Here is a 24421-nt window from a genome sequence, read left to right on the forward strand (position 1 = left end):
TAATATATATCTGGTCCAAGAAAAAATATATGCATTTTTTCTTTATTTCTAATTCATTCTGCGTTTACTTTTTGAGTTCTCAATTTAACAAAAAGTTGGAACACCTAAGTAACAAAAACTGGCTCTCGATCCAGTCACGGATTCTTTTTATTTGTGCTTAATTCCGAGTTTAATTTGAGAGTCCTTAAACAAACAATTAAAAAAAATTCGCGCTCGCTACGCTGGCGACTGTTCACTTGTCAGTACAGTTCATTCTAACATGATTAGAGTACTTTTATGTCTCAAAACTCAAAAATTTTCGAGCTCGCTACGCTCGCGCCCGTTCACTTGTCGGTACCGTTCATTCTAACATGATTAGAGTACTTTTATGTCTCAAAACTCAAAAATTTTCGCGCTGGCTACGCTCGCGACCTCACCTTTACTATACAAGTTTGGGTGCTTTAGTGAGCCAAAGCTCAAAAATTTTTGCGCTCGCTTCGCTCGCGGGTGCTTTATTTTCCACTTAGCCGAACCTAGAAAGTAGCGCCGCTTGTAAGTCCTATTATTTACAAGAAAATAACTCCTAGCTCGCAACACAGACTCTTCACGTAGGACAAAGGGCCTCGCATAGACCTGCCGCACGTAGCCTCGCAATGGCTAGGGCCGCCGCTGGGTATTGGTACTTGCCTAACTTGAAATCAAACCCACACTCTCATACTAGAGAAGTTGGTTCTTTAGCCACTAGGCCACCACGACTTTCATTGATTGAGGATTAGTCATAATCTGTTATACAAAAAGTAAATGTAAAAAACGTAACACTTCTCGGGCAGTCGGGTAGAAATAAATAATTTAATAGGTGAGGGACCGAGGTGAGGCGAGCGAGCCAAGACAACACTTTTATCCTCCATCCATCACTAAAAAGGCCTCAATCGATACGTCATTAACGTCAACCGTAGTATGACAAGAGCGTGACGGACTTGTGACAGCTGCAGCAGAGTAGTGTTCGTGAATGTGATTTCTGATTGCCGAAAAACAAAAAATTGTATTCTGGTGCGGACAGAGAGTTCCATCATGAGTGCATTAATGAAAGTAGCTGTTTCTCGAAGCCCTGCTTCATTGGTAAGTTTGCATTATCATATTTTTATAAATATTCGTGAGAACGTTATGTAATCGATAAACGGTACAAAAAAATGTTTGGGCATACCATCGGGATTCTCACCTGACTACCTGGGAGAAGGTACTTGTATTGAAATTTAGAAAGTCGTAGAATGTCATCGTGTACCTTAATACCACATGCTTAAAATTTTACATAACATAAATATGAAAACTTTGATATACTTAGATCTAGTTTTGGACATAAATAAATATTGAGTAACATTTTGTAATAGCTACCTAATTAACTTTCATTATATCATTTCGAAGTCTACATCATGTGATGAAGGGGTTGGAGTGTAGCCTTAGGGGCACTATGGAGCAAGGACTTAGAAAAATTTTCGTAAATTTTTTTTTTCGAAAATTTGCCGATTTTTTTGCAGAATCGGTTTGACCTTGCCTGCAGCAACCATTTACGATCTGAGAAGCATGGCCCTAGGATGCACTGTTTCCGAGTTATGGGCCATTTTCAATTTTCGTATTTTTTGAAAATTGTTTATATTTCCAAAATGGTAGCTCAGACGCGATTGTTTTCGAGAAAGAAATTGTTGTTCCACTCGAAAGCCACGACATCGTGTAAAAAAAACCAGCAAAATTGAGAAAAAAAAAACCAACATCAAAAATTTTCTAAGTGTCGGGCGTCGTTTCAGCTTGAGTATTGTTAGGGGCGCAGGACTTAGTAAAATATTCGAAAAAATTTTTTTTTGTCGAATTCGACCATTTTTATTTCAGCAACTGATTTTGTGACTCCTTAGAAAGCGTTTATGATCTGAGAAGCATGGTCCTCCGACGCACCGTTTCCGAGTTATGGGTAATTTCCATTTTTCGTATTTTTAGAAAATGGTTTATATTTCCAAAAAGGTAGGTCGGACGAGATTATTTTCGGGAAAGAAATTGTTGCTTGAAAGCCATGACATCGTGTAAAAACCAAAAATTGAGAAAATCAAAATTTTCTAAGTGTCGGGCGTCGTTTCAGCTTGAGTATTGTTAGGGCGCAGGACTTAGTAAAATTTTCGTTTCGACCATTTTATTTCAGTAATTTTTGAAGAAGCATATTTCCGACGCACCATTTCCGAGTTATGGGTCATTTGATTTTCGGAAATTGTTTTAGTACTCAAAGATTGTTGTGTAAAACCAGCAAAATTTAGAAAAAAAAAAACTCTCCGAAAATTTTACTAAGTCCTGCGCCCCTAACAATACTCAAGCTGAAACGACGCCCGACACTTAGAAAATTTTTGATGTTGGTTTTTTTTTTCTCAATTTTGCTGGTTTTTTTTACACGATGTCATGGCTTTCAAGTGGAGCAACAATTTCTTTCCCGAAAATAATCTCGTCCGACCTACCTTTTTGGAAATATAAACCATTTTCTAAAAATACGAAAAATGGAAATTACCCATAACTCGGAAACGGTGCGTCGGAGGACCATGCTTCTCAGATCATAAACGCTTTCTAAGGAGTCACAAAATCAGTTGCTGAAATAAAAATGGTCGAATTCGACAAAAAAAATTTTTTTCGAATATTTTACTAAGTCCTGCGCCCCTAACCATACTCAAGCTGAAACGACGCCCGACACTTAGAAAATTTTTGATGTTGGTTTTTTTTTTCTCAATTTTGCTGATTTTTTTTACACGATGTCATGGCTTTCGAGTGGAGCAACAATTTCTTTCCCGAAAATAATCTCGTCCGACCTACCATTTTGGAAATATAAACCATTTTCTAAAAATACGAAAAATGGAAATGGCCCATAACTCGGAAACGGTGCATCCTAGGGCCATGCTTCTCAGATCGTAAATGGTTGCTGCAGGCAAGGTCAATCCGATTCTGCAAAAAAATCGGCAAATTTTTGAAAAAAAAAAAATACGAAAATTTTACTAAGTCCCAAAAATTTTTTTTTTTCGAAAAATTTTTTTTTTGGTTTTCTTTGCTGCTCATAGTGCCCCTAAGCGTATACTCCAACTCCTACAACTCCGCCCCTAAGACGACCCACTGACCGATGAAGGTGACTTTAACGTTTGGTAACTTTTCCAAAAATGTTATTTTTTTCTAATGTCGCGTCATTTTTTTATCTACGTTTCTACCGACATCAATGTGGTATTTTTAGTTCACCTAAAAATGCGTAGTTAATATTTCCAAACACCAGGGCCTACTTATATTGATCCAAAACACAAATAACACTAATAAAAATTACCTCTTATGCATGCAAAACAACTTAGATCAAAGGGTTTTATATGTAGAAATAAATAAAACAAATGAAATTTAAATTTCTATTTAATTCAAATGTTTTGCATTGTTGCAGGCCACCTATTTATACCGTAACCTGCACCTAACAGTTGGGGGTGCTGCCAAAGATGCCTCAGCAAACACAAATACCTCCAAAGCCTACACTGTAATAGACCATAAGCATGATGCCCTGGTCATCGGAGCAGGAGGAGCTGGTCTGCGAGCTGCCTTCGGTCTTGTACAGGAAGGCTTCAAGACCGCTGTGGTCACCAAACTGTTCCCAACTAGGTCCCACACTGTCGCAGCCCAGGGAGGAATCAATGCTGCTCTAGGTAATCTCCTCATTATATAAACATTGCATTAGTTGATCTTATCTTTTACTGATAAAATAGTTATGTCATTGGCCTATGTCACACTGTTAATTAGCAAAGAATGTTACAAAAAAATCCTTTCAGAAAATATAAATAGCATCTACTATTTCTTGTATGTACTTGCACTTGAGGTATCTTCTTCATGTCACTGACTATTTATTTACCTCTAACTTTAGTCTATGGTGACAGGACAAAAGAGGTTCTTCCTTGATAATCTAGCTAAGGAGTAACATGATGTGGTCTTTCAGGTAACATGGAAGAAGACAGCTGGCTCTGGCACATGTACGACACAGTAAAGGGATCTGATTGGCTAGGAGATCAGGTGAGAATACAATTCTAACAAAATGCCCAACTTTGAGCCTTATTTCCTTAGAAACAAATAGTAAAACAAACACTCTTCGTAATAGAAAGAGGTTTAATATTATTTACAAAAGCAATTTATTCTATGCCTTCTAACAAAACCATAACCAACATGTACTAGGAATTCTGAACACAAAATATTTTACAAAGAAATGTAAAAACATTATTCTTTCAGAGCTCTGAGAAATGATGACAATAAGTCTTCAGAAGTTTTGTTATCCTTTCAGAAAGTTTATCATACATCATATACCAATTTTGATTGACAGTCTCCATTGTATGACTATTTGCACATCAATTATCGAAATGGTGTGAGTCAATTGTCAATATTAGTAATGCAAATAATATTTTGCACTGTAAGATAATATTTGCACAAAACTCATAGCAAACCAATGCGAGATTTTCATATGACATTGCATGTTATTGACGTTCAATTAGAATCCTATTTGATAAGGCGTTTACAGTAGCTAGAATTATCTAATTTGTATTGAAAATTGAGTATGTGTAAAAGAAAACCTGGCTCCCACATACAGCCTTTATCAGTGCTATAATTTTTATCAGCAGCCATTGCAGGATAGGGGCACAATATATGCCATTCACATCTTAACCACTATGTCAGAAAACTATACGGCATTAAGGTACACCCTTAGACCTTAGAAAAAAAGAGATTAAAAATGTTGACGAAATTCTAAAAATCACAATCATCAAATCAGTTTACGTTGTTACGCATGATTGTTCGATTTCCCATCAAACAACGTGAAAGCAATAACAACTCGCGTTATACGTCTCTCTCTTGCAATAACCTGCATTGAAAAATATGCGTGTTATCATAATACGACGGAAATGTATTTGAACAAGGTTTTATCAACGTTACGGCATTTTCCGTCCATTCTAAACTTGCTGTGGACTATAGACCACTATTAATTAGCAGTTAACGAGTAATTTCACTTTTACTTTTTAGTAGATAGGTAAACAATGTGATTAGGAATATGCGCACTACAGATTATCTCGTATCTAGTTTTACGTCAATTGATATTTTGTCTTCGAATCTGTGTTTATAATTTAGGGTTACGCCATCATGAATGTCGGGTAACGCCCCTGTCGGCGTTACGCAAGGGTGCCATTGTTTGGCCTTGAGACAGTGAGACTAAACTAGAGAAATACTTAGCGAAAGAAAATCAATATTGTTTGTCTAAGTATAGTAGGCATAATGCTCAGAAATATCGGGTGTGTCGTTCATAATCACATTAAATTAAATGCGTTAATATACTGGTTAATATATGTCGATTAACACAAAGATAAAAGAAAAATTTGTAAAAATAAAAAAATGTTTTTTTCAAACAAAGTAAATGGAATAAAAATGTGCAAAAATTAGAACACCATATAAAAGTCAGTCATTACAAACAACTGAAATTCTCCCTTGAAAACTGACAGCTGTCAACTGATCAAAACATACGATACTCCTAACTTTATCTCTGCTTTACACATGATGTTGTAAATTATAAAAACGAAAAATGACTCCTGTGGCTAAACCACTGAATGGATTAGGTTATTTTTTTTACAATTCGCCATAGAATATCATAAAGTATATGTGATATGATTTAATGTGATTGTGAACGACACACCCGATATAATGATGATTGAATATTTAATGGCAGAAGCAATAAAACATTTCTTATGGCTGGTATTCTTGAAGCAAGGCTTACGAATCTTGATTTTCAAGCAATCAAACTATGGACAAATTACAACAGGATCCATTTTTTAATTCGAAATTCCTTCAATGTATAATAGTGCCGAAAATTCTACGTAAAACAGCTGTGCAAATTATTATGTCATTTGTAAAATAACACCAAAACACAGCTGAAAAAACGAACATTGAGAAGAACTACAAAACATATCTATTTATGTAATTCTTGAAACTCATTCGAGCTAGGTACAGCACAGGTAGACTTAATGACAAAATTACACACGCAATTCCAAACAATTTTCCTAGTCATTATTACTATTATAGTTAGTTTCCATTACAACTGAAAACTGTTGTTTGTTTCTAGGATGCCATTCACTACATGACCCGCGAAGCCCCGCACGCTGTCATCGAGCTGGACAACTATGGCATGCCCTTCTCCCGCACCCCTGAGGGCAGGATCTACCAGAGGGCTTTCGGAGGACAGTCACTCAAGTTCGGCAAGGGAGGTCAGGCACATAGATGCTGCGCTGTCGCTGATAGGTAAACTTTGTTATACTGCTAATCATAATACAGAATAATACGGTGTTCCATCCATATATACGAGCGGACATGGAGCCGTCATATTCTTACTAGATTATGCACTTAATTATGGATTTTGGAATAACAGGTAACAGTGAAAACCAATGATACTCAAGCATTTATTTATATGAAGTGTATTGGTATGCGCTTAGTATGTTGTGAAATCAAGTTTCAGTCATGATCATGAAAGAATTAAATGAAAATTTATGTAAATCATATCTTTTATGCAGGTTGCAAATTAGTATTTCATTCACACATATTTTTAGCTACTGAAAATATTGTTCATGAACATGTTATTAAGGCTTTACGAATGTTCGTAGTAATTACGCAACGTAACGAAGGTGTTTTTTTGTTTACCTAACCTTGAAGTTGATTTGAAAGAATGTACATTACGCTATTACCATTATATCGACTCGAAACAGATTCGAAAAATCTCATAAATAACATTCGAAAGAGCTATTTGATAAATGTACCCATTTTTTAGGGTTCCGTAGCCAAAATGGCAAAAACGGAACCCTTATAGTTTCGTCATGTCCGTCTGTCCGTCTGTCCGTCTGTCCGTCTGTCACAGCCGATTTACTCGGAAACTATAAGTACTACAGTGATGAAATTTGATGGGAATATGTGTTGTATGAACCGCTACAAAAATATGACACTAAATAGTAAAAAAAAGAATTGGGGGTGGGGCCCCCCATACATGTAACTGAGGGATGAAATTTTTTTTTTCGATGTACATACCCGTGTGGGGTATCAATGGAAAGGTCTTTTAAAATGATATAAAGTTTTCTAAAAAACATTTTTCTTAAAGTGAACGGTTTTTGAGATATCAGCTCTCAAAGTCGTAAAAAGTATGTCCCCCCCCCTCTATTTTTATAACTACGGGGTATAAAATTCTAAAAAAAATAGAGGTGATGCATGCTAATTAACTCTTTCAACGATTTTTGGTTTGATCAAAGTATCTCTTATAGTTTTTGAGATAGGTTGATTTAACTGTAATTTACGGAACCCTTCGTGCACGAGTCCGACTCGCACTTGGCCGGTTTTTAAAATAATTAACTGATCTTATTCCTCTTTTGTTCAGGACGGGTCACTCACTGCTGCACACCCTATACGGCCAGTCTCTGCGATACGACTGCGAGTACTTCATCGAGTACTTCGCACTGGACCTTCTCATGGAGGATGGAGTCTGCAAAGGCTGTATTGCCATTAACCTTGAAGATGGAACACTACACAGGTGAAGTTTTATTACATAAACCGCCGTAGACTAAAACCCTAGTCCATTTTAAGTACAGCTGTGACATTTTATCTCTGAGACACTGACGTAAATTGCTATGGCAAAAATACTTAAAGTTATGGAAGGTTTCGGGTGGTTCGAAGTGAATAATCTTTATTTTGGGAGGTTTTTTGGGCACCCTACCAGTTCATTTTATACCAGAAATAACTCCCAATCCTAAAGTTTGTGAATTACAATTAGCACATTCACGTAATGCTAGGTTCGCTAAATAAATTAATAATGTAAACCTACAAATAAAAGTATACATACATGCAATAGATACATTAATTGCCATGAACTCTCTTCAAGAAATGAGCGTAGCGTGAGAAGCAACAAACAATAATAACGGTACAGTTAGACTATTGTATTAAAATACAGCTAGATGCTAGACCAAATGCAGTTTTTATGTCATTTAATAGATCCCGCGGCGGTCATTGAACTGTCGATGTTGTATTTTTGTTGCAATGATTTAATGGTTCTGCTGCATTAATCTGATGTTATTTACTATGAAAATATACAAAAAATGCACCTATGGTAAAAAGTTTTATAAGATTTGGAACAGAACATCCTTAAATACTTGTCTTTAGCTTGCTAACTTTACTTGTAACGAGCAACGCTTATGTAGCTATGAACCTAGATATACATAGATAATCATAGGTTATATTTCTACAACAAACGTGATTGTTCTACATTGTTATCGTTTTAATAGTCCTATGAACTTTAAGAATTACGATTGCATTGTGTGGATAGCCAGTGAAATATGGCCTAAGTGTACCTACCTTTTCAAGGATTATAGTCTAGCTAGGTCTTAAGGAGACAAGTAATTTAAAGTAGCCTAGCTAAAGTAATGTAACTTACCGCAGTTGCATCTGTAAACAAAAAAGTAATCTTTTACGTAAATTCCTGATTATCTTGTTTTGTATTTTATTTTTGAAAATCATTATCAGATATTATCTGTGTGCGCAATTGCCTTTCTCGCTAAATTTCATATTAGCTTTATCAAAATGCCAAGCGCCATGTTGGGTCAGTGTTGCAGTGTCTCAACTGGTCTGCTTTTGTTCTAAATTATCCATACAAGGTGTCTATTTGCGTAAACGCAACTAATCACTGTTAAAACAATGCGTCACGCTGGTACGCTCATGTAATCTAATTACAATGACAATACCACCATCATAGTTACTTGTAGTCCATGTAAAGTCATACAATTGAAGCCAGCTTTAAATTTTCTAGTCTCTTAATTACTGTAATAAAACGTAATATGTAGGTATAGTAAATCACAAAAAAAAAACATTTAGCGCTGGTTTTCCAATCGCCAGATAACTGTTATTTGACGAGTATGTTTGACGATTTTGTATAGAAAATATGTAAAACCGCCATATTTATTCCCCAGATAGAAGTTTAACTGTTGATTGAAAATCAGCCCTAAGTTCTATATAACTAAAAGAGCCTTGTATTTTGACATACCTTTGATATAAATGACGTTGATAAAATTATCAAAGTTAAATCACATGTGATTGATAGATAAGAAGACATGACGCCACGATAAAAGCTATGTTTCAAGATTGAGGTTTTGTGTTATCATTGGTGGGCCTTTATTTTATGGTGGGTAGTTATTTCCCACGCTTCTAATACCATAATGAATGCATTAATTAATTTCTCAAGAGTAAAGGAATTATTCCATAGTAGACATACTTATTAAATTAAAAGTTATAAACGCACTTGCTAACTAAACTAAATATGCTTCTAAAAGAAATAGTGGACATATTCAGTGAGCAGTAAATTTTTCCTAATTCCAAGGAATAATCAAGGTACATGTAAGGTATATACCTTCCAATATAACTTCCTGGAGGGCAGATGTCCTGCCATATGATGTTTCTTTTTGATACTCAAATAGTTTCGGTGCTATTCTTTGTAGAGACTTTATTTACCAAAATCAAGACTACAGCTACATAAATACAATTCTAACTTATTTACTACACTTTTTCGACAGGTTCCAAGCCAAGAACACGATCCTCGCGACCGGAGGCACTGGTCGTTCGTACTTCAGCTGCACTTCAGCCCACACTTGCACGGGAGACGGCACAGCCATGGCGGCTAGAGCTGGCCTGCAGAATGAGGATATGGAGTTCGTGCAGTTCCATCCTACTGGTTAGTAGTGCATTTTACCCGATTGTTGTAAAAAAAGGGTTGAGTGTTAGTGTATTTAATGTTGGGTATAGAAATACTTCTTACGTAGAGAAGGCTCTGATTACTGTTGTTGTTGTGGTGGAAAGTATATACCTATTGTAAAACAAAGTCCTCCACTATGTCTGTGGGATGATGATGATAATGACATCCTGATATTCCCTCATCAGGGGCATATTGCTCGCAGAAGATTTCCACTCCCAAAGTGATTAATGAGGAAGGTTTTGATAAATTTTCTTTACAGTATATCACCTTCACTAAATCGCTTATTAGCCTTTACTGTTGATCATAGGCTTTTCAGCCAGACCATTCATCCCAAACCTTCATACAATTGTTCCATCTAACTAGACTAAAATCAAAATAACTAAAGTTTGAGCTATTCAAGTTGATTCTAAAGTGGTGATATGGAATATGAAATATAGTTAATATTATAATCACATAACAATATGGTACGGGTGTCCCGAATCCGTGGTCTAGGTAATGCAATAATGGTGGAAAAACATTTTCAAACTGTAAATGTAGTTAATTATTTTAAGATGTCTGAAAAATGGAACATATGAGCTAATGGCACAATTTTAAATTGCCCACAAATATTTTACAAAACGAGGACGCGGAACAACTATGTACCTACGTGTTATATCCGTACCAATCTATACCTAGTTAGCGTAGGTCGGAAATACGCGACTGGCACTTGTTGAAAACAATAGTATTTTAACGACACGCCTGTAAAATGTTAAATACTTATAATAAAGTTATAATTTTCCAGATAATTGTTCCCAGATCATGTAAAATTTTATACACTCTGAAGAAAATTATCTTTTTCATATTTATTATTACTTCTCCTATCCTATTATGTGATTTAGGATTGGTTCAAAAAACGTTTCTCTGACACTCATTGGTAGCTAGTTCTTTACTAGTGTTGTTTGATGCTTTATCTCCAAAATGTTCCCGCCATATGCCAATTTGAATATTGGAAAATGCTCAATACAAACAAGCCATGATCTCAAATAACCGTGATGTTGAAAGGAAACCACAATTTCCTACAATTGCATTTAAAACTGAGAATCAAAAGTCAAACAATAGATATTTGCAATTGTCCGTTTCCTGTTTAGAAAATACATCGTTATTGCTAGAATTGCGAGTGACGTCACAATCATGTGACAATTTCTTTCAACGAACACGAGTGTTTATTTGGCCATGTACCAATTAGATAGCCATACAAAAATATATTATGTATATCAAAATATTTACATTCATTCTATCATTGTTCTCAAAACTTTTGAGATTTAATCGATATCTATGTCGTTTCCGCGGACTGTTTGAAACAATGAAAATATTTTTTATATTCAAAAGGGCTATTAAAACATTAATCAATTTGTGCCGGATGTTATCGCGCGTTTTGGTAAACAGTTCAGATAAACTATTGTTTCGTTTCTAAAACCATACATTCATAGTTCCCACATTAGAAGCCCCAAAAAAATAACGAATTGAGAAGCTCCTGTTTCTTGAGAGGCAGATTGAAAAGTATTTTTCAAAATATTCTATGGTCTAAGCCGTGACGATTAAACGATATATCACACAATCAACGTTTGATAGTCTTATCAGTGATAAAACTGCCATTGTTGTACCTCCAGACGTAATTGCGTCGTATGTATATAGTAACATGTAACAGACAATAATACGGTATTTATATAATTGACCAAAACTTACAAAATGCTTCTAACCTTGAGAGTACAAAAATCTATTTTTGGCAAGCGCCTATAATAGACTAAATAACATTCTTATTTACATTCACTTGGAAAAATTTGGCTGAATCCCAAGGAAGCCAGATATGCAGTACATATCCTATATCGTAGATTCTTCTTGATTAGAATTGGAGATTGAAATTGTAATACATGGTAAAAAATAAGCAGATGATTGAAAGAATACATGTAATGTAAATGTTACAAAAAATAAACATAAGTATACATTTTAGTCGACGGCGTAGATGATACAATGAAACTATCTATCACCTCTAATGATTATTGTCTACAAATGCGTGGTTGATATTTACTAATTTGTATACTTTCACAAAAATAAACTTCTAGAATACTCCTAAAAGGCAGATAAGCCGTTCCGCATAAAGCCTATGGTTAGCTATTGTTCTAACACTGCCACACACAATAGTGTACTATTTCTATTCCATAACTAACAATATCCTTATACATTGTCCCAGGTATCTACGGAGCCGGTTGCCTGATGACCGAGGGCTGCCGTGGTGAGGGTGGTTTCCTCGTGAACGCGAAGGGCGAGCGCTTCATGGAGCGTTACGCTCCCGTCGCTAAGGATCTGGCTAGCCGTGACGTTGTGTCAAGGGCTATGACTGTCGAGATCATGGAAGGTATGTCTTGTTTGCTTTTGTTGTGAATTATATGATTTTAGGAGAAATAAATAAATAATAATAAATCTTAGGATGTTGATAAATAGGTAGGTGAGTTGATTGAAAAACTGGATAAGTCGCCTAGACTTTTGTTAGCTGTAATAGCTGTTTGAGCGCCATTCAACGTTGTTATTCACTATTGAACATTGTGAATAACGTTTGGTTGGGATGAAAATATATTTTGAAAATTCATGTTAACAATGTTATCTGATACCCATAAGAATGATAATTAATTTTGGTATATCAATATATAATTTTTTATATAATATAAAACATAAAAGTTAGTCATAGGTATCATTTAATTCGTTGGGGTTTCATAGAAGGTATGCAATTACCAGTAGGCAGACATCTTACCGGAAAATTTTATCTGATATTGAACAAAATAAACGTTTCTGGGTAAAACCTTATAGCAGTACATTGCGGTTTCACCTTAATTGATGTAAACACTATAAGTGACTCACGAACCTCACGTGAGTACTTAATATAAACGATGTTAACCGCAGCTATAACTGTTATGCAATATGAACAATAGCAAGTTAAGCCAGTTTATGGTTTATCGTTATATCTTCACACCTGCTCGCAACTATTATTGAGCTTTATAAACCCCGTTATGTCACATTTTATTGTGTAATAAACAGCATTGAATGCAAACTTATGCTTGAGTTCATAAAGTTTAGCTTAATGTTGTTGTTGATGGTTTGTATGACGCTTTGAAATCTACAAGAAACAATTGAGTACTACAACAGCTAAAATCTGCATTTTGTATGCGTAGGTAGACATTTGCCTGCCTTTGAGTTATCGTTAGCTAGATGGCTGCTTCTTATAGAATGAAGAGATAATTTGCTTACGGATGACAATATTGGTGATAATTTCATGAGATAAACGATTCATTTCTTGTTTATTTCTTGGCAACAGAGACCTTTTCTTTCAATTAATGGATCTTGACTCTTTCACCACTGCTATGATTTTTACCCCTCCACCAAAGTACTAAACTATGTTCCCTATCTCAGGTCGCGGCTGCGGTCCCGAGAAAGACCACGTGCACTTACAACTGCACCACCTGCCCCCGGAACAGCTGAAGCAGCGCTTACCCGGTATCTCGGAGACAGCCATGATCTTCGCAGGAGTTGACGTCACGAAGGAACCCATTCCGGTGCTCCCCACCGTGCATTACAACATGGGTGGCACGCCTACTAACTTCCGCGGAGAGGTATGTATGATACTGATGTTTTTTTTTTATATATAATTGTCAAAAATATAGAACTTGACAGAATAGTATGGAAGGAAAAAACATGCTGCGCCGTACCAAACAATATTGGGTAAAAGGCAGGAGGATGATGGTGATGATATAAGTAGAATTTACTTCTTTTCTGGTGTTGGTTACTGAGTTTTTAAGAACGTTCTGTTTTCAATAATATGCTAAAAAGTAATAGGGTATGTGGAGCAGCCAAGTTGTTTAAATAACCGTTCAGCCAAAGAGATGAATTAAACAACTAAAATTATGTTGTTGATTTGGAATAGGATTGTTAAAGTTCTGTATATTGAGGCAAATCATAATTTTATTTGTTTACATATTTTGGTGGTGCTAAATTGTTTCACATTCAATTTCATGCCCTATTTTTAACTTAATCATAAAAATAACTAATAGTTTTAAAATGATTTCGTTCGTCAAAAATACTGCCTTTCTTCTGCATACAGACATCGTTCACAACATACAAAGTCTTAATTAGAACTACCTGATAAAAATCTGAGTTAAAACTATAATTTCCGAATAAAATCCTCATTAAGCCGGGCGATGACCTTTCGAGATAATGCTGCTTAAGTAGAATGACTAATGGCAGCCTAAATAAACAACTCAACAAATATTGCAGACATTTTACGCACCATTTAGGCCTATGTACTAAACTGTATTTTAGGATAAAAACGCGCTGACAACACACGTTCAAAAATGTGGTCTGCAATGGACCTTAAGTATTTCAACATTCGTATTTCCTCCTTGCCTGAATGCTCAGTATTCGTTTATTTTAAGTGGTGCTTAAAACTGCCGCCCCTTTCACTTCAACTCGCATTATTGCAACAGACAGCTTCATACGACATCTATTATTGTTTTCAAAATTAGAACACAATCTGACTGATAGTATATAGTGACGTCACTACGGAGGTGATGAAATAGCCAGTCAGTATCTCCTGAATATTCCAGAATATCTATGATGCACGAACAGGATATGGATAAAAGGCGACGACACACAGTTTATAGTAGAAATTATAAGTAGTACTTATCACCTAGAGGTCAGCTTTATGAGTATTCTCTTTGACAGTAAACAAATGATATATTCATTTGACTCTCGTGTCTCATAATGATTAATTGAACTATCAACCCTTTGGCGCGTTCCACTCGAACATTACAAAGAACATACTAATATCATTATATCTAGGTACTTACTGTTAAGGGCAATTGTACGCATTCACAATAACTAGAACATATGTTATCATATGAGGTAGATTCACTCTAGAAAACGTCAACAGGAAAATATGATAAAATCGTAATTGCGTCTGCTTTTTTATGAAACAAAGAATACCTACCTATCAATCATTGGATTAACTTTTTGTAAACAATAGTTTTAATGAGCCTACAGATAAGTATCCTAATGAGTATGAGATTTTGCAATTTTTTTTTCAAGTTCGAATATGCTTATTTAAATTTTCCATGTACTTGCTCTTGTGCGTTTTCAAATAATAGATAAATGTTCGTGTACCTTAAAGAAAGCCTCGACTCTGTCTGAAATCGCTTGTCCTTTTTGGGCAAACGTGGTAATAGGGTAGTTTCCTAAAAAATAATAATTAGTCCGCCTTGTAGATTGTCCAAAATTAAGCGATACGTATTTTTTCTTTTTTAAATTGGATCAGAACTTGTTAAGATATAGCGTGTTAAAGTTGAGTGTGACGTCACAAGTTGCTACAATTTTCAGGAGACTGTGACGTAAAAGGCCCCCACTCCTAATTTTTGAAGCGTATTATCTTTGTCATTTTATGTTTAATTAAAAAAACAAAAAATACGTATCCAATATTTTTTGATTATCTAAAAAGCGGACTAAATATTATTTCATTATTTCGACCCTGGACACTACCCTATTAATAAAATCAAAATCATTTATTCAAACTTGGCTGCAAAACAGCACTTTTTGAACGTCAAAAATTTACAAAAGTCTGTCCCCAAAACGCCCACCCTTCCCTCACCACTTCTTATGTGTCTTTGCTGGGAAGGGAGACCTGAAAAAGATAATCATAACATATGGCAATTTGTTCTATCAGGTGATCACCCATCACAACGGTGCAGACCGCGTGGTTCCCGGCCTACTCGCCGCGGGTGAAGCCTCGTGCGCCTCCGTGCACGGCGCCAACCGTCTGGGAGCCAACTCACTGCTGGACATCGTGGTGTTCGGCCGCGCCTGCGCTCTCACCGTCGCTGAAACCAGCAAGCCGGGTGATGCGCAAGCACCGCTTAAGGACGTAAGTATACTCTTAGTTAGGAATTGAAGGAATAAGATGATTTGACGGAAGATAGAATAAAATGAAACAGTCAAACGCTGACCACATCATAAAACAATAATATAAATATTGTAAATGGTGGCTGTATGAAGTTAGCCAAATTTGAAACGGACAATTACAGACAAAATAAGATTCAGTACGTATATTTTGAGCTTACTTTACATATAACTTTATGTAAAGTGAATAGCAGGTTACCTTAAATGACCAAACGTGTTTGACCACTTCCTAGTCTAAAGCGGTTAAACGAAGCAACACAACAACTTTTTTGTATTCAATACAAAATATTACCTAAGAAACAAAACGCTACAACGAACAAAAAGACCCTATTTATTTGAAGACCAGACAGCTTTTGTTAAAATTCAGCCCCTTTGAAAGTAATAAATTACTCAGAAATACTAGCAATTTATTGCGCAAGAGTGGTAGTTGTTAAGAACAGAGAAATTATGTAAATGTGTCATAGAAATCATATCGTATGTTTCGTCACGCGTTACGTCACGGAATATTTTCAGACACACCCTTCGATTTCAACTGATAACATAAACCGTAAACAATGAAATTGAAAACAGTAAACAAAGTATAACGTCGAGTTATCTATGAAGGAAATTATAAATATTTCAAACTATATCTTGTAAGAACCATTATTGAACCTCAATTGAGAAGACTTAATAAAATAACATTTGTATAAATGAATAAAATTATAGATGATAGTGTCTGTTTGAGATATTAAAAAAAACCTTTTTACTAAGTGCGTATATACACGGTACATAAACCAAAACAACATTAATCCCTAAAAAGGCTGGACGGATTTTGTCAGAACTTTCATTGTGTCACTTATTGTTTCTCAGTCCTTGCAAAATCCAGTTCTTTTTTAATATAAATTATCTAATGAAGAACTCTGGATAGACGCTGAGGATTTTTTTTATTTAGTTTGATTAGTGTAAATAAGCAATTGATGGTTGGCCAATAAAGATAAACAAATACATAAACGATATGCACTAGCGACTGCTTCCAAAAATAGAATCGCACTCTTAGCAATAAATATCAATATGATGAAATTCATACACAATGGTTAAATCAATGATCGTCTGCAACTTACTTTATAAATATAAGTAGGTACCTATTCAAAATATTCCGATAGCGTCGAAAACTTTTCCACCTCATCGGGCGCCCGTTTTTTGTTTTTGTATAATCCACGTGTGATAATAAAAACGCTACTTGCTAAGCCGGTTTTGGATAATGTTGTTTTTTTTTCGTCGACTTTAAACTGCGCGTAGGTGGAATCAGGAAATATATGAGGCAACAGTGCTGTAATCATTTGAGTCTGATAGTTTGGCGAGAAAACAACGTTTTAATCGACTGCAAAGAAAGGCTATGTTTCAGTAAGTCGAATGACTGCATGTGACCTTATTACCTCATATCTTCGAAACGCCCGAACGAATTACCAGGTAATCCAATACTTGGATTTGTCGCGATTACCCAAGCGTTCCTAGATAACAAACCAATATGGAGACGCTAGATACATAGATAGAAGTAAAAAACAACAACGTGATCCGCAATATGGGTATCAAATTAAAGGGCTCATCATAAGGATTCTAATAATCTTATTAAAAAAATACTTTTTGAAGTACGATCTTTAATATCCAAACAACACAATAGATACAAAGTGCAAATTAGATATGAAACACATGCTTATCACCCCGCTTGTTACACAGACACCGACGGATGGAAAAAGGCAGACAAACCATATACATAACCCCACTTATCTATACTACAGTTTGACCTTCTTAACTCTTTCGCGCACTTACGCACTAACGCGGAGCGTGGTAATCGAACGTATATCTATCGTCTACAAAAACTTAATGATAATCAGAACGAGAGAAAAGTGGTCACCAGTTCACTGACTACTTTATCTGACCACTGTTCCTATATAATAACTATTAGAATATTATATGATAATCATTTTTTCAGCAATGATCAGTATAATTTATAAATCTTGACTCTCATGTTAATATCATTAAACAGGTCTATTAGATATACGAATTAATATACAACGAGAACAAGGAATATGATAGCAAAAACTGCACATAATGAACCTTTGTGGTAAAAAGTACAGGTTATGAATTCAAATTATATTTAATTCAGTATTTTAAGGATTGATATTGATCAACCCTTTAAAATACATGGACAGATGTTAATTTTGTTCATGAATTTGTCATTATAAAACAAAATCTTCGTCTCAATAATAATAATATTCGTCTTTATCCTATACTTTAATCTTAAATGTATTTGTACAGTCGACCGGCGAGGCTAGCATTGCTAACCTGGACAGCGTGAGACACGCGAACGGTTCCATCTCGACCGCGGAACTGCGCCTGCGCATGCAGAAGTGCATGCAGACCAACGCCGCTGTCTTCCGACAGAAGAGCACTCTTGAAGAAGGTATGATATAATTGTCGAGTTTCTAGGACTTGTATGACTTTGCACTTAAAATTGGAATTGAAAATAGCGTTTATGTGATAAGCGCAGCTTAATTACTTACCTATTTATATGTATATCGCATATATTTATGTATAAAGTCAGCCCCGAATTTAGCGCAATAGCGAATTTTCCACAACCCCAGAACACATCAACCAACTACCTCATTTTACCAGGTCAGCGCCTCATCCACGAGATCTACAAGCAAATCAAGGACGTGAAAGTGTCGGATCGCTCCCTTATCTGGAACAGCGACCTGATTGAAACCCTGGAGCTGCAGAACCTTCTCATCAACTCGGTACAGATCGTAGAAGGCGCCCTGGCGAGGGAGGAGTCCCGCGGAGCGCATGCGCGTGAAGACTTCAAGACTCGTCGTGATGAACTCGACTATTCCAAACCTTTGGAAGGACAGGTATGATAATCATCAGATATGATATAGCATGAAAGAAATTATCTATTTGTTAGAAAAATGGTTGTCAAGGGGTAGAGGGGAGGTAGCAAAGGTGGGCGATGTTTGTGATATTCAAGCAAAAACTACTACCTACTGAACGCATTTTGATAAGGTAATTTATCCGGGTGCGGAAAGCATGAAAATGTATAGCTTAGCAGCAGTATTGCCCTTATCACGGGGTGTAATCGCGAGAAAAATACCGATCTACTCTAGGAGTAACAGCAATCAATGTGCGAATGTAGACATTATTAGTTACACAATTAATGTTACTTTAAAACAGTGATAAATTATGTTCGACGTGCAAATTAGTATCATAAGTATCGCGATTGGCGGTTATATTATTATCAACTGATAGTCACACTATGTTTTAATACAAACCTGTTTGATTCCGTTGTTCCGCGATCGCACTTCTATTTTTTATCACATAAACCAGTTTAATACCAGCCATAAAGTAGACAAAGAAACCAATATTATTATTTTTTTATTAACATATATTTATTTCTTATGTAGTATGAAAGTAAAATATCGTACATTTATATAATACGATTTTCTAATATGTTTTGTCTTAAACGTTCATCAGAAGCGTATAGAATTCACCATTTTGATCGCCAACCTATTTGATAAATCAGTGATGGTATAGTTATCGGCTCGGATATTCAGCCCTGACCTTCACCTGCGCAGAAGCGATTTATTGGTTTATTGCCTTACGTGTACAGTGCGCAAAGCGATCCCCACTCTTCCGCCGAGAGCTCAATATCCGTGCCGGTAACTATATCGTGAAAGAAGTAAAAAAAAAACCTTGTACAATTGGGATAAGGGCAGGATTATACTGATAAAGATCTTACACTTGGTCACAATTAAGATTGATACCAGTACTAAAAATGTTATATTACCTATAATTGCCATACAGACAAAGCTGCCATTCGAGAAACACTGGAGAAAGCACACACTGGCTACCACAGACCCGGCTACAGGCAAGACGGAGCTCTCGTACAGACCCGTTATCGACCAGACCCTCGACGCGCAAGAGTGCAAGACTGTGCCGCCCGTCATCAGGACTTACTAGACGTTCCTAGTTCACGTTACGTAAGTATAACACAATATAAACGCCACCCAAAGGTAGACTAGTAGAGAACGCCTAAGGCATTCAGTGCGCCATTGTAAATTATGTGCAAGACGAATTAAATATAGTTTCCTTAAACTGTGAGTCGTTCTAACTCCCAAGAGGGTCGAAAAGACTCAAGAAAATTACATGTATTTATTCATGTCGCTTTATTACAAAAATCCTACAATTAGAAAGTTTTAATTTTAGGTCTAAGCCAATTCGTTACAGTTTATAGCTGGATGTTATATTTATTTATCACTTTATGTTATGCTAATTAAGTATAGAAAATCACTTTACGCCACCACAAGTAGCCTATGATGGAAAGTAACTATAGTCAATATTACATAAGATCATGGATTACAAGACAAATGAAAAATATAGGCTGGTGCTGATTTTGTTATTCTTTTGTTTTCAGGTATTAATTATAATTTTCTCAACACGGGTGCTGACTGAGCTGTTCAGTATTGTCAACGCACGACTCTGCCCTGCCCATTTAGTGTTCATTCAAATGCCACTATTTATGTTTATTTATTTTTAGCGTAGCATGGTTTTAAGCGTAACAATCTTTTACAGAAACAATACTCTCTAAATGAAACAAACGTAAACACAACTAACACTCGAAGCAAGTTCCGATATCGTCCTACAGTACAAATGTTATTGTGCCAGATGTAACGTCTCTGTTCATATTGATACTTGGCTCTTATTTTTAATCATGGACAAATATATTGTTATATATTTCGTTAATAATAAATATCAGCATTTATTATGATTTTATATTATTTATACTGGCTTCAGCAGCCCCCAGGTACTTAAGAAATGTATTGTTGACGCATGGTACCGATGAGCACCCCTTTTGTATACAAAGTACTCCTGCAATTTAATAATGGAACAACTTTATCTGGCAGGATTTTTGATATGATATGTTTCTCCGTGGGGATTTTAGTTACGAGAATCGTCGTTTCTGTCAAAATATTTTAACAATCTAGAGCTAAACAGGAATGCCGAGTTTTGTCTCAAACTGTTTAAGTTTCTCTTAGTGTTTGTAATGGTTAGTATCTTTGTAACGCATTTTAAGATAAATAAATTAATAATGTTAAATATGTTGTGAAAATTTTATTTCATGTTCAGTATTACAATGAAATTTAAACAAATCAAGAATGTACAACACTGTGTAGATGTTAAGACAATTATGTATAAAATATTAAATATAAATAATAATAGAAACAGCACCTTTCTTTCGTGTTTTTACTGCTATTTTATAAATTACGTAATTACTGGGCTTTGTACTGTACTGTCTGTCTAGCTGTGTGCCAAATTTTATCCAACCGAAATGGTAACCGAAAACAAAGGAATACCATATTCAAATAACCCCGAGATCTGGTGGACAGTTAAGTCAGGCTAGATCTCTTGTCTCGTTTTTTCTTACCTATAGAGCTGGCGAGAAGTGGAGCCTTTCACGTTTTTTTAAATATTTTTAAATTGATTGAATTCTTCTCAAATAATATATAACTTGCTCCAAGACAAATAAGACAACTTATTTAAAAAATAAATATGATCTTATTAAAGAAAGTAAATATAGATAATTTACAATAATTATAGTCCCTATCTATAATTTCCAAACTACGTAAATCATATAAAATATATTTTTTTTATATAAGGACAATTTTGGTTACGAACACTGTCTTTAGTTTCCAGATACCTAAACATTATAACACTGAATTCCTCAAAATTATTAAAATGGTGTCGTTATCTTGAAAAGCTTGGACATTCGGTACAATTATAATGATGCATTACGTCGCTGGCTCGCTAGCAACTGATAACTCCCTCAGGGGTCATGTCGCAGCCATTTTGAGCAGTCATATCTTTGACGTCTTGTGATTCAGTTGAATCCCAGTGCTCGGTGCTTCTCTTCCCTTCTTTTTGAAAACTATACTGAGATTACATGGTGCTGTTTGGCACAATAAAACCAAGGAACACATACGGTGTGTGCAGAGGCCCTCTTGCTAGCGGCCTCAAGATTGAAGGTCTAAACAATTTGACGCTCGAGACGATTTTCTTCAACTTGTGCAGAGGTATGATGTTCCATAATACTTCCTAAGTTTCTTAGTTTTAGTTTTCTGGGTTTAGTACTATTTCAAATATAGGTACCTAGTGTTTAAATGAAGGTAGTCGTATTGGTGAACCAACTCGTAGGTACCGCTAAGTACTCATACTAAGAATTATTTCCAATTATTTTTCAATCTAGGTTTTGGAACGATATTTACCTACTTACCAATTTAGCAAAAATAATTTAATCTGTGCCTAAAAGTGCCTGCATAGGCACTTTCTTAGTTTTGTTTTACTTTCACGCAAATACTGCTGAATGGATTTTGATGAAAATTACTAGTAGGTACTTGCCTACCGACGCTATGTTATAGTTATGACCAATTGTTTTTAATAGTCTGCTTCGTTAGTCTAGTTGTCGCATAGCGCGACTGCTGTGCACTTAAGCTCAGATTCGATTCCCGGCTCTTGTCGAAACCGCTTTATGGGTTTTAGAAACTCGCAAAGCAACCCGAAAACTGGAAGTTGGTGATTTTTACACCCGTGCATTGGAGAACACGGTAATGTCAGTCCCAAGTCTGATCTCTCTCCGGTCGTGTCGTATTTCCGGCCTATCGAGCTATGGGAGTGAACGAATAGAATACAGCCACCGGTATCTACCTACGTCTGTTTTTTGGTAGTCAGAAGCCAGAAAGTCTTACAACCAGTCTTATCAAGGGGTATCGGGTTGACCATGTAACTGAGTTGTGGAGGTCATTTTACATAGGCGTCGCTTACAAACACTTGTACTCAGCTGCATAAACTGGAAGCCGAACCAAACATACCCAGTTGGTATCTGTGAAAATGCTTGTGTTCTTACTATAATATGTCCTTCGCTGCTGGCTGTTATAACAACCGTTGTGACCGACAATCAGTCTTCCTACTAAAACTAGGTGATTTAGGTAAACGGATTAACAATAAGTAAAATGTTACAGCTTGTCAAATCAAAAGCATGGCTTCAATTCCACCCTCCGCGTTCTCTGCTAGTCGCATCCGCGACACACAGCGTGATATGAAGATATCTAACAAGACCAAGGGGAACGAATCTACCAAGTTTTTCAACACTACGTGTAAGTTGAACTATATTTGTCTTATTAGGTAAGAATGTATTAGCAGGTAACGACCTGGGTCTGTAACTTCACCACTTTGCCGTACGCATAGTAAAAAAGGTCCAAGACTTACCTACCTACTTACCGCAGATCCATTATACCACAAAACTCCGCTGATCCCGCAGACGACCATCTATGTCATAGAGTTCTTTTGTGTCTGGTAAAAGCACACCTAGGTACCTAGTGGAGAATAGCCAGGGTGCTGAGAGGTAACTCATTCGAATTATCCCGTATCTGTATCCAGCTGGGTCCAACACGATTGGGAAATTGGCACAGTACCTACATAGGATATAGGGCGCTCAAGAGGGACTTCCCCCGCCTTGCGATCTGCCATACTTACCCGTAACACAACTGCAAACCAACATAAGATGAATGGACGATCGATATGCATTAAGTAGGGACTTAGTGAATACTTATCTTTACGTTACTTACTTATACCTACACCTGATTATTATACTTTTCAGTCATGGAGTGGTCTCCATTGAAATACAACAGCAAGTTGATGAACAGTATCTGGGGCCTGTATAACAGATATTCTCCTCATAACGTGAAGAAAATCAACGATGCTCACGACTCCACTGCGGAGTTGCAGCAGTAAGTACCTACATAACCGAACAACAGTTTTTTTCTTTCATCATATGAGGATCAACATTTCACAATATTATATAATACAAAAAAAGAAATTTCATGAAACATTACTCCAATCGGTAAAACAGGAGGAAAAATTTAGATAGGTAATGCTATTTTAATTTAACGCTTGCTTTTTTACAAGACCAAAAATCCGCTAAAATTTTCTGATTGATAGTTGAACTGAAAACATTGTACAATGTTATTTATAAGAAGAACATTTCTTATCCAAACAATCTTAATCTTAGTCATAAGGTCCCGTTTCACCCTTTAGGTACCTATGGGATCCTAAAAATCGAAATACATATTTTTGGGTAGTCTAACTTTCCAACAGTCAAGGAATTTTTCAAACCAGTTCAATAGTTGCTTTCCTTAGAGTCTAGTTAGGTAGTCGGTACTTACCTAACGACGTGATAAGCATTCAGCTATGTATCACTTTTATTTCAGATCGGCTGCCAGCTCCAACAATAAGAATGAACCAATGATCACTTTGCCTTCAGCCAAACTTGATAATGTTTGGGCTGCTATAAACATGTCAAAACACTGAATTATTATAATGAAATATATAATATAAACAAAATGTTTATCTACTTTTTTCAATACATTTTTGGTAAAGTTTAATTTCAAATGTAAACTGTATAATATACTACTTTTATAATACCTAATAAAAAAACATTGTTTTATTTTGCCTCACCACTTACAAAAACTACGTCATCTGTAATAGCACTGAACTGAATTGTGTCAAACAAGGGGATGGAATGTGTAATTTACTGATTGTGTAGGTGCTGCCTAGAAATAAATT

General features: G+C 35.8%; 2 protein-coding genes across 2 annotated transcripts; both read left to right on the plus strand.

The window, feature by feature from the left end:
• Positions 1–898: 898 nt before the first annotated feature.
• Sdha (Succinate dehydrogenase, subunit A (flavoprotein)) lies at positions 899–21035 on the plus strand. The gene is made up of 13 exons (XM_021333495.3): positions 899–1098; positions 3428–3683; positions 3971–4044; positions 6131–6306; positions 7427–7579; positions 9609–9766; positions 12018–12182; positions 13232–13431; positions 15534–15731; positions 18065–18209; positions 18422–18657; positions 19607–19782; positions 20217–21035. Exons 1-12 carry the CDS (start codon positions 1051–1053, stop codon positions 19760–19762), a joined length of 1965 nt encoding a protein of 654 aa, XP_021189170.3. The 5' UTR covers positions 899–1050; the 3' UTR covers positions 19763–19782; positions 20217–21035.
• A 593-nt stretch (positions 21036–21628) lies between these two features.
• On the plus strand, positions 21629–24254 carry LOC110375410 (uncharacterized). The gene is made up of 4 exons (XM_021333496.3): positions 21629–21873; positions 22819–22953; positions 23457–23586; positions 24067–24254. The coding sequence occupies exons 1-4, from the start codon at positions 21744–21746 to the stop codon at positions 24164–24166; spliced, it is 495 nt and encodes a 164-aa protein (XP_021189171.1). The 5' UTR covers positions 21629–21743; the 3' UTR covers positions 24167–24254.
• Positions 24255–24421: the final 167 nt, after the last annotated feature.

Source organism: Helicoverpa armigera, chromosome 18 (assembly GCF_030705265.1).
Source record: "Helicoverpa armigera isolate CAAS_96S chromosome 18, ASM3070526v1, whole genome shotgun sequence".
NCBI lineage: Eukaryota > Metazoa > Arthropoda > Insecta > Lepidoptera > Noctuidae > Helicoverpa > Helicoverpa armigera.